The sequence below is a fragment of the Pleurodeles waltl genome, chromosome 12 (assembly GCF_031143425.1).
Source record: "Pleurodeles waltl isolate 20211129_DDA chromosome 12, aPleWal1.hap1.20221129, whole genome shotgun sequence".
NCBI classification, from domain to species: domain Eukaryota; kingdom Metazoa; phylum Chordata; class Amphibia; order Caudata; family Salamandridae; genus Pleurodeles; species Pleurodeles waltl.
In genome coordinates, this window is record NC_090451.1 from 64,919,905 (window position 1) to 64,932,166 (window position 12,262).

The 12,262-nt window shown below is 45.9% G+C and overlaps 1 protein-coding gene across 2 annotated transcripts in view; it reads right to left on the bottom strand.

Moving 5' to 3' along the window:
- The window catches only part of SHD (Src homology 2 domain containing transforming protein D), a 90,034-nt gene that overhangs the window by 60,488 nt on the left and 17,284 nt on the right, over window positions 1-12,262 (bottom strand). For both annotated transcript variants that reach the window (XM_069216885.1, XM_069216884.1), the window contains exon 3: window positions 9,419-9,649. In XM_069216885.1, the coding sequence (XP_069072986.1) occupies window positions 9,419-9,649 (231 nt within the window). The remainder of the gene's footprint in view (window positions 1-9,418; window positions 9,650-12,262) is intronic.

Consider the following 12,262-nt stretch of genomic DNA (forward strand, 5'->3'; position numbering starts at 1 on the left):
AGCACACCGACACACTATAAACTTCACATTGTCTTTATGGAGCACACATACTATAAACTTCGCACTGTTTTTATGGAGCACACACACAGACACACTATAAACTTCACACTCTGTTTATGGAGCGCACACACACAAAGACACTATAAACTTCACACTGTGTTCATGGAGCACACCGACACACTATAAACTTCACATTGTGTTTATGAAGCACACAGACACAATATAAACTTCACACTGTGTTTATGAAGCACACACACACACACACAGACACACTATAAACTTCACACTGTGTTTATGGAGCACACACACGCAGACACACTATAAACTTCACACTGTGTTTATGGAGCACACATACACAGACACACTATAAACTCCACACTGTGTTTATAGAGCACATACACGCAGACACACTATAAACTTCACACTGTGTTTATGGAGCACACACACAGACACACTATAAACTTCACACGGTTTATGGAGCACACACATTATAAACTTCGCACTGTTTTATGGAGCACACATACAGAAACACTATAAACTTCACACTGTGTTTATGGAGCACACACACGCAGACACACTATAAACTCCACACTGTGTTTATGGAGCACACATACACAGACACACTATAAACTCCACACTGTGTTTATAGAGCACATACACGCAGACACACTATAAACTGCACAGTGTGGTTATAGAGCACATACACGCAGACACACTATAAACTTCACACTGTGTTTATGGAGCACACACACACAGGCACACTATAAACTTCACACTGTGTTTATGGAGCACACACACGCAGACACACTATAACCTTCACACTGTGATTCTGGAGCACACACACTATAAACTTCACATTGTGTTTATGGGGCACACAGACACACTATAAACTTCACACTGTGTTTATGGAGCACACACACACACACTATAACCTTTACACTGTGTTTATGGAGCACACACACAAAGACACTATAAACTTCACACTGTGTTTATGGAGCACACCGACACACTATAAACTTCACATTGTGTTTATGGAGCACACACACTATAAACTTCGCACTGTTTTTATGGAGCACACACACACACAGACACACTATAAACTTGCCACTATGTTTATGGAGCACACACACAAAGACACTATAAACTTCACACTGTTTATGGAGCACACACACAAAGACACTATAAACTTCACACTGTGTTTATAGAGCACGCCGACACACTATAAACTTCACATTGTGTTTATGGAGCACACACACTATAAACCTCGCACTGTTTTTATGGAGCACACACACGCAGACACACTATAAACTTGACACTGTGTTTATGGAGCACACACACAAAAACACTATAAACTTCACACTCTGTTTATGGAGCACACACACAAAGACACTATAAACTTCACACTGTGTTTATGGAGCACACAGACACACTATAAACTTCACATTGTGTTTATGGAGCACACACACGGACACACTATAAAATTCACACAGTGTTTATGCAGCACACACATAGACACATTATAAACTTCACACTGTGTTTATGGTGCACACAGACACACTATAAACTTCACACTGTGTTTATGGAGCACACACACACAGACACACTATAAACTTCACACTGTGTTTATGGAGCACAGACACACTATAAACTTCACACTGTGTTTACGGAGCACACACACACACACACAGACACACTTTAAACTTCACACTGTTAATGAAGCGCACACACACACACAGACACACTATAAACTTCACATTGTGTTTATGGAGCACACACACGGACACACTATAAAATTCACACAGTGTTTATGCAGCACACACATAGACACACTATAAACTTCACACTGTGTTTATGGTGCACACAGACAGACACACTATAAACTTCACACTGTTTATGGAGCACACACACACAGACACACTATAAACTTCACACTGTGTTTATGGAGCACACACACACACGGACACACTATAAACTTCACATTGTGTTTATGGAGCACACACACAGACACAATACAAACTTCACATTGTGTTTATGGAGCACACACACCCAGACACACTACAAACTTCACATTGTGTTTATGGGGCACACACACACACACAGACTATAAACTTCACACCGTGTTTATGGAGCACACACATGCAGACACACTATAAACTTCACACTGTGTTTTTATGGAGCACACACACACAGACACACTATAAACTTCACACTGCTTATGAAGCACACACACACACAGACACACTATAAACTTCACATTGTGTTTATGGAGCACACACACGGACACACTATAAACTTCACACAGTGTTTATGCAGCACACACACACAGACACACTATAAACTTCACACTGTGTTTATGGAGCACACAGACAGACACACTATAAACTTCACACTGTGTTTATGGAGCACACAGAGAGACACACTATAAACTTCACACTGTGTTTATGGAGCACACACAGACACACTTTAAACTTCACACTGTTTATGAAGCGCACACACACAGACACACTATAAACTTCACATTGTGTTTATGGAGCACACACACGGACACACTATAAAATTCACACAGTGTTTATGCAGCACACACATAGACACACTATAAACTTCACACTGTGTTTATGGTGCACACAGACAGACACACTATAAACTTCACACTGTGTTTATGGAGCACACAGACACACTATAAACTTCACACTGTGTTTATGGAGCACACACACACACGGACACACTATAAACTTCACATTGTGTTTATGGAGCACACACACAGACGCAATACAAACTTCACATTGTGTTTATGGAGCACACACACCCAGACACACTACAAACTTCACACTGTGCTTATGGGGCACACACACGCAGACACACTATAACCTTCACACTGTGATTATGGAGCACACACACGCAGACAAACTAAAACTTCACACTGTGTTTATGGAGCACACAGACACACTATAACCTTCACATATGGACCACACACACACAAACACTATAAACTTCACACTGTGTTTATGGAGCATACCGTCACACTATAAACTTCACATTGTGTTTATGGAGCACACACACTATAAATTTTGCACTGTTTTTATGGAGCACACACACACACAGACACACTATAAACTTCACACTGTGTTTATGGAGCACACACACAGACACACTATAAACTTCACACTGTGTTTATGGAGCACACCGACACACTATAAACTTCACATTGTGTTTATGAAGCACACAGACACACTATAAACTTCACACTGTGTTTATGGAGCACACACACACACAGATACACTATAATCTTCACACTGTGTTTATGGAGCACACACAAGCACAGACACTATAAACTTCACACTATGTTTATGGAGCACACACACAGACACACTATAAACTTCACACTGTGTTTATGGAGCACACACACTATAAACTTCGCACTGTTTTATGGAGCACACACACACAGACACACTATAAACTTCACACTGTGTTTATGGAGCACACACGCAGACACACTATAAACTTCACACTGTGTTTATGGAGCGCACACACGCAGACAGACTATAAACTTGACACTGTGTTTATGGAGCACACACACAAAGACACTATAAACTTCACACTGTGTTTATGGAGCACACCGACACACTATAAACTTCACATTGTCTTTATGGAGCACACATACTATAAACTTCGCACTGTTTTTATGGAGCACACACACAGACACACTATAAACTTCACACTCTGTTTATGGAGCGCACACACACAAAGACACTATAAACTTCACACTGTGTTTATGGAGCACACCGACACACTATAAACTTCACATTGTGTTTATGAAGCACACAGACACACTATAAACTTCACACTGTGTTTATGAAGCACACACACACACAGACACACTATAAACTTCACACTGTGTTTATGGAGCACACACACGCAGACACACTATAAACTTCACACTGTGTTTATGGAGCACACATACACAGACACACTATAAACTCCACACTGTGTTTATAGAGCACATACACGCAGACATACTATAAACTTCACACTGTGTTTATGGAGCACACACACAGACACACTATAAACTTCACACTGTGTTTATGGAGCACACACATTATAAACTTCGCACTGTTTTATGGAGCACACATACACAGACACACTATAAACTTCACACTGTGTTTATGGAGCACACACACGCAGACACACTATAAACTCCACACTGTGTTTATGGAGCACACATACACAGACACACTATAAACTCCACACTGTGTTTATAGAGCACATACACGCAGACACACTATAAACTGCACAATGTGGTTATAGAGCACATACACGCAGACACACTATAAACTTCACACTGTGTTTATGGAGCACACACACACAGACACACTATAAACTTCACACTGTGTTTATGGAGCACACACACGCAGACACACTATAACCTTCACACTGTGATTCTGGAGCACACACACTATAAACTTCACATTGTGTTTATGGGGCACACAGACACACTATAAACTTCACACTGTGTTTATGGAGCACACACACTATAACCTTTACACTGTGTTTATGGAGCACACACACAAAGACACTATAAACTTCACACTGTGTTTATGGAGCACACCGACACACTATAAACTTCACATTGTGTTTATGGAGCACACACACTATAAACTTTGCACTGTTTTTATGGAGCACACACAGACACACTATAAACTTGCCACTGTGTTTATGGAGCACACACACAAAGACACTATAAACTTCACACTGTTTATGGAGTACACACAAAAAGACACTATAAACTTCACACTGTGTTTATGGAGCACGCCGACACACTATAAACTTCACATTGTGTTTATGGAGCACACACACTATAAACCTCGCACTGTTTTTATGGAGCACACACACGCAGACACACTATAAACTTGACACTGTGTTTATGGAGCACACACACAAAAACACTATAAACTTCACACTGTTTATGGAGCACACATACACCGACACACTATAAACTTCACACTGTGTTTATGGAGCACACACACAAAGACATGCTATAAACTTCACATTGTGTTTATGGAGCACACACACCAACACACAGACACACACTATACACGTCATACTGTGTTTATGGAGCACACAGACACACTATAAACTTCACACTGTGTTTATGGAGCACACACACGCAGACAGACACAAAGACTATAAATTTCACACTGTGTTTATAGTGTACTCAGGGCTCCCACGTGCAGACTGTGTGTATCTTGTGCTCCCACGCACACACCTCCTATAAACACAGCGCTGTGCGCACACCCACATTTAACATGACGAGATGTGTTCAGTGCACACACAGACGTAGAGTGTTACTGCTGTGTCCTTGGCGTACCCAGAGACAGTACCGCCCTCAGGGCACGGAGAGGACCAGCACGTGATGCGCTTAGAAAGCAGTGCCAGGGGGGAGGCCATGCCACCAGCGTCTCCCCCCCCCCCCCCGGGATAGAGACCGGCGGAAAGAGTCACCTCCCGAGACCACACCGCACACCAAGGGACACCGGCCCTCCTCTTGCATGAAAGGCTGACGTGTCAGCAACTCGCCTGAACCGGACCCCTCCTTCCTCACTACCAGTGTCAGCAAATCGGAAAGGTCACCTCCCAACAGAGCCCGCAAAAAACGTATGCGGACCCCACAGGGCTCGGGGGCGCGCACAGATGTTAACTCATCCATGCATTCAGTGTCGGGCTGGAAATGTGGGCGTACGGGCGCAGCCCAGTGTCTGAGGGACAACTTTGTGCTGGTTATTTGGGCAGTGTGGAGGGTGAGTTTGGGGTGGTTTGGGGGAAGGGGGGCTATCTGGCTGCTATCGACCCCCCCCCCTATTGTACAGGACTGGCTAGGATGCCGAACAAGCTGGACTGAAAAGCTGGGTCTACGGGGAGGGGCGTCTTGATAGGCTGATCACGCTAGGGGGAAAGGCACGGAGCAGATGTTGGCTCCTTCCAGGGGTAGGCGGACTGCTGCTGGGTGGGCTCACTGGTCGGGCGACTCCTGGGGACCCTGATGGTTACACTCTCAATAGAGAAGGGGTGACAGGTGGCCAAGGACCCTCCCCGGAGGCCAGCAGAGGAGACCAGGTGGGTCACTCACCTCTCTCGCCACTGCGCTTGGGTGTAGAGGTTTTCTCTCACCTCCAGGCCGGTGTCACTACACCTGTTGCACCGTGTCTTCCCATTGCGGTACACTGGGAACAAGAAGGAGTTCTCAGCTTGCTTATCTATTTCCTATGGTATGTCTAAGCCACCACCATGAATTCACCAGGGTCAACTATGGCAAACCGTAGTCCAACCCTGTTATTGATGGACGTTTAGAACAGATCCAACATCCTGAGAGTGTTTCACATGGATCAGCCTAACTAATGCTAACACAGAGATGTGACAGAAAAGCTGTCTCTTGCCTGAGGTTTGGCGTCCATTAGTCATTGGGGGCACTCGGGGGTCATCCTGACAGTCACAGGCAGGCTGGAGAACCAAATACAGCCCTGAGTGACCGAAAAATCACCAAAGGGCCAGGGGTATCGGAAGTGACATCACGTGACATTTGGCCTTTTCGTTCACTCACACACACTTACACATACACAATGACACATACGCACACTCTCTCTCACATGAACGCACTCTTACCTACAGGCATGCACATAACATTTAAAAGCATTTGTTACTTACCTGAGCTGCCAGTGAGGGTCATATTTCAGCTAACTGTACTTCATGTTTGTTACTCTAATAGTGAATATTATTCATTATTAATGTAATAAAAAAGTGTCAATAAACAAGGAGAGCGGAGCCCCCACCCATGTCCATAAGGACGAGCGTCCTTCATGTTCCTGGCATTGATTGTGCCACAACTGAGGCCCTGGGTCACAAGGGCGATCCCTAAATGACTCATGTAGAGCTCCCAAAGATGATAAAACCCGCCCCACTTCCTTCATCTCATTGCACAATCTCTCTCTTTCCATCCAACCCTTCTCTCCCTCTCCTCCTCTTCCCTCTCTCTCTCTCTTTTCCCTCTATGATCACTTTTCTCCACCTTCTGCCTCCCTCCCTCTCTTCCAGCCTCCTCAGGCCTGCAGCAATTAACCCCAGGGAGCTGGGAGCAGGCCTGGACCTTTAAAACTGGCCTCTGAGGGATCCAGCCCACTGGGGAAGTGCCCATGGGGTAAAAGGCCTGTCCGGCCCTGCCGACAGTCGCTCCTGCAGTCCAGCTAACCTCCAGAACCAGGGCACGAGGCAGAAGCATGACTGAACTTTAATTGTACCTGACAGCTACCGTGCTGCAGCACATCTCTCTTATATGTGTTCACGTGAACAATGGGACAAAGGATCATGGCTGTGCTGTTGTGGTACCTAGGGGTGGCTGTGGCTGGCGTAATTCTCTCTAGGGCAATAACTCGTAATGACCTCAAAATTACTTGTAGTTATGCGTAATTACTTGAGAAGCGCAATCCAGCATTTAGCGCGGGTTCTTCACAATGGACCCTCGCATCCCAAATGAGCCGAAGGAGGTATTTTGTGCCAACAAACTAGCACTAAACGTGACAGAAAACGTACAGCTGTAGCCAGCAGGCGCACGCTCTCTCTTAGATTATTGTTCATTTAATCCTGCAGCAGGATTTTTGTCCCAAATTACTTTTAATTACTCAAGCTTGTGTAATCGTGAAATTTCAGAGCACAAGAGTAATGCGTAATTACTTAAATTACTCAGGTGTAATTAACATTTCTAGTAGTACCCCAGTATGCCCTTACTTTACGCCCCACCCCCTGTGCTAGAGACCCCTCCCCCCCGCAGTTGTCACTGGACAGGTTTACAGGAGGCCACTCCATCCTGCTATAGCAGATAAAGTGATATGCAAAATAAATATTTGACTGGTCTGGTGGCAGTGAGATCGCTGAGCAGGACTGCTTTCTCCCGCTGACTGCGACAACTTTTCTGCTGCCTTGCCCCCCGATAGTGGAATGGACAGTGGTAAAGCAGACAGGACAGGAAAATAAATTAAATAAAACATGGCTTCTGGAGTGTGCTGTTCCTAGAGTGGGAAGATGAGTGATACATACGAACTCTGGAGATTCAACGTTCGAGAAGTATGCCTGCCCACCTCACCTCTGTATGACCACGCCCCCTTCACCCTTCTTGGACTACATGAACCGGAAATTAGGCCCAGAGGAAGATTGTCGCTTGAGTGACACTGGCCACGCCCCCCTTCTCAGCTAGCCAATGAGCCCTGTTGCAGCTCTGGAGCTGCAGTGTTTTAAGTATTGACCAATATCAAAGGCCTTACAAGGCTCAAAATGTTTATTTTACTACCTATTTCTCCAAAAATGAGCCCCCGATTCTACCCAAGTAGTGTCTTGCAAAGGAGCCAAAGCAGAGAATGTGGCCCACTTTTTTTGGGTTACCTGGACCTTTTTTTAACCTAAACCCGTCCTGCATGCACTCAGTAACTCAGGTCAGGGAAGGGCACCATCTTTGGTTCCAAATGTAGACACCTAGACACACCTCATCATGTGAGCGGCAGCCAAACCAACATCTGGCTGAAACAGGAGTGTGCCAAGATATTTTTCATTGCTAAATGTTAGCAGCCTTTCAAGTTTTTGTCTTTCCCAACTTTTACAAAGTTTCCCGGTTTACCAAGTCCATTGTGTGCTGAAAGCTTTTCCATCACTTATTAAAATAACTTTTCACATATAGCAAATTAATTTCACCTCCAACGAAAAATGTACGCACGACTTTTCTCAACTGGTTCACATGTTTCTGATTTTCTTATGCACAATGCCAAATTTATGCATATTTGATATCTGTTCTCTGCAAGTTTACCTCTTGAAGTCCTTTTTCATGAACAACTGCATTAGTGAATAACACAAAGGCCTCTATTACGGGAGGGCTGCTCATTCTATTTGCGTAAACTTCTCTTTGTGCAGGTTTCGCAAGTATGGAAGTAATTATCGCACTTCCCACAATTTTCCCCTGGCAAATGTTGACAGGTTAGACCTAATGAAACTTACTGGGTGTAACTTGCAGGGAAACTATGAAACATGTGGTAGGCTCATACTGTCACATATCATTTCCTATTTTGGAGTGTCAAAATTAAATTAGAGGCATTTACAGCACCTGGTAAATATCACACTCCGAAGCCCAGTATTAACCTGAAGGAGTAAAAATCTCACCCCATTGTGGGCTCACACAAAATCAGGGCTTCGGCAATCCTGGGCCCTAGTAGTGGTCAACGCAAGGGGCGTCACATTACATTAAAATTAGAGAGTCGCATAGTGGTTGACATGAGCATGAGATCCCCCCAACCTATGTGGTAAAGAGAGTGTATACTTGCCGTACCCATAACACTACCCACCAACAAGAGGAGAGCGACTGTGACATGGGCATGAGAGGTACCTGCGAAGGCTCTGGAGATGTTGTCTTTTTTCCATTCCCATGGCTGGTCATACTCGTCGGCAGGCCTCTCGTCATCTTGCGGCAGGCGGCTCTCGCGACCCCGGCCCACTATGCTTACTTCAGGGTCTGAGTCGGCTCTGATGTGCGTCTCGTATGGGGTGTCGTACAGCTGTAGGACCCTTGTGGATTTCTTGGCTCCCTCAGGATCCCGGTCTCCTCTCCAGTGGTAATCTGGGGCCAGAAGAACACGGTCAATAAGACTTTGATGAAGTTCATGGATTTGGAAAGGACACAAGGATGGAGGGGGAGATACTGACATATGACACAGTTCACCCCACCTCACCCCACATTCTATGAATATTAGCCTCTGGATGTATAGGGGACTCAATGGAAAATGGGGAGGTTTCTCCATTACTAGGTGCTTTCTAGAGGTGCCATCAACAAACAAAGGGACATTATGGAATCTGATTGTTAGCGGTGCGGGATGTGGTAGAGAATCAGACACCACCAAACAAAGGGACATTATGGAATCTGATTGTTAGCGATGTGGTAGAGAACCAGACACCACCAAACAAAGAGCCATTCTGGAATCTTATTGTTAGCTATGTGGAATGTTGTAAAGAACCATAGCCCATCAAACAAAGGGACATTCTGGAATCCGCTTGTTAGCAGGGTGGGATGTAGTAGAGAACCCGACACCACCAAACAAATGCACATTCTGGAATCTGATTGTTGGTGATGTAGGATAGGATAGAGAACCAGACCCCATCAAACAAAGGGACATTCTGGAATCTGATTGTTGGTGATGTAGGATAGGATAGAGAACCAGACCCCATCAAACAAAGGGACATTCTAGAATCTGATTGTTTGTTACACCGCAGCGCTCGCTGCGGCCGCGGGCTCAGGTTGCCGCGGCGCGGCACGTTAATTTTGCCGCGGCCGACGCCCGGGCCGCGGTAGACGCCGAGGCAGACACCCAGGTCGCGGGGGTCGCCGCGGCTCCGGCAAGGGCCATAAAGGCTCCAGGGAGCCGGTCTGGGGGTCACGGCGCTCGCCGCTCCCTCTTTTTCAAGTTCTGCCTTAAAGGCAGACGCGGCAGAGCCTGAAACCCCGAGGGGGTTTCAGGCATGGCCGCACACAGCGCATTATGCGCTTAACATTTATTTCTCTTGCATGTATTCACCTGCCCACCACCACTTACCGATGTTCCTAGGACAAACCGAACCCTTACACTGGGGGTTCTTTATACTTGCCTTTTTTCTCTTCCCAGCATGCTTACCACTTCCTCTCTACCCAGCATGCATTGTCTAACACACATACCTAATTCATTACTGTTTTCTTTTCCCCAATCCAAGATGGCGGTGTTCTACTTCCTGTTTCCTGTTTCCTGTCCAGGGGTATTTAAGGGGATTCCAACTGCCTGTTCATTGCGTTGCAACACTCCTTGGTGATAGTCACGCTCCTATTTGATATCCTTCTGCGAATCCTGTCTGTTCCTGATTTGCTTTGTTTTCCTGCCTTCCTGAACTGCGGTCCTAATACCCTGGTGTCCTCCTTTTCGTTTCAGGGAGTTCCTGTGGAGGTTTTTTACCCTACTGGGGTTTTTCCTCTGGGACTCCTTCTGGAGGGCACGGACTGTAGTGGTTCGCTCATACCAAACAGCACCGTGGCTACCGGAAGGGGTCGCCCCTACCTCGGCCAGAGCAGAACCCGTCGGAACAAGGACCGTTCCCCTACGCCTCTCCGCTGCGAGGGTAAGACCGTTGAGAACCGCGACAGATTGCAACGCCCACAATTCCTGTTGCAGTCCGGAACTATGGATAACCCAGTGGTAAACACGGAACCTACTAACCAGGACCTACTGGCGACGATACAACAACAGGCTCAAGAACTCCAGCAATTACGTACTGAGAATACTGTTTATCGACAAACCTTTGCCTCCAGGACCACAGATGTTCCTGCAGTAGCCGCCTCTACACCTCGATTTTCCGGGGATCCCACCACATTAAAAGAATTCCTGGATGCCTTAACGGTGTACTTTGCCTTTCGCCCCTCGCAATTTGTACAAGATAAGACCAAGGTGGGGTATTTGATTAGTGCCTTATCAGGACCAGCCTTGGCCTGGGCCACACCTCTAGTAACCAGAAACGATCCCTGTCTATCTAATTATTCCACCTTTATCACTACTTTTAAACAGATGTTTGAACGCCCTGGACTCGAGGCGTCAGCAGAAGAGGCTCTTTGCGAAGTCCAACAAGGGAGTCAGGATGTATTACAATACATCACCCGTTTCAGACAATTAGCTGCAGAAACAACCTGGGTGGAACGTACCTTGGTGACACTCTTCCGTAGAGGTCTAAGAGAGGACATCAAAGATGAACTAGTGCATTCTGCCAGGATAGAAAACCTCAAAGGGTTGATGGACCAAGCACTAACTATAGAGTATCGGTTAAATGAACGACGAATGGAGAAAAAGAAGAGTCGTTTGCCTTTTCACTCAGTACCATCTCGTCCCTTCGCCCATCGTTCCGAGGAAGCCCGTCCTGAATCCAAAGGGAATACCGAGGAAGAGCCCATGCAGATTGACACAGCTCGCGGACCTCTATCCGCCAGCGAAAGGGAACATAGACGAAGGAAGGGGCTTTGCCTATATTGTGGTGCAGCTGGTCACCTAATTCGCGCCTGCCCCATTCGTCCAACCAAGCCCTTGGGAAACGCCAACTCCCGTCCCCAGTAAGAAGGGTGAGGACGGGATATCGTGATATACCTTCTATTTGCTCTTCCAGGGAGGAAGGAACTGCTCTTTTTCTCTTACCAGTTATCCTCCATTTAACTGATGGCCGT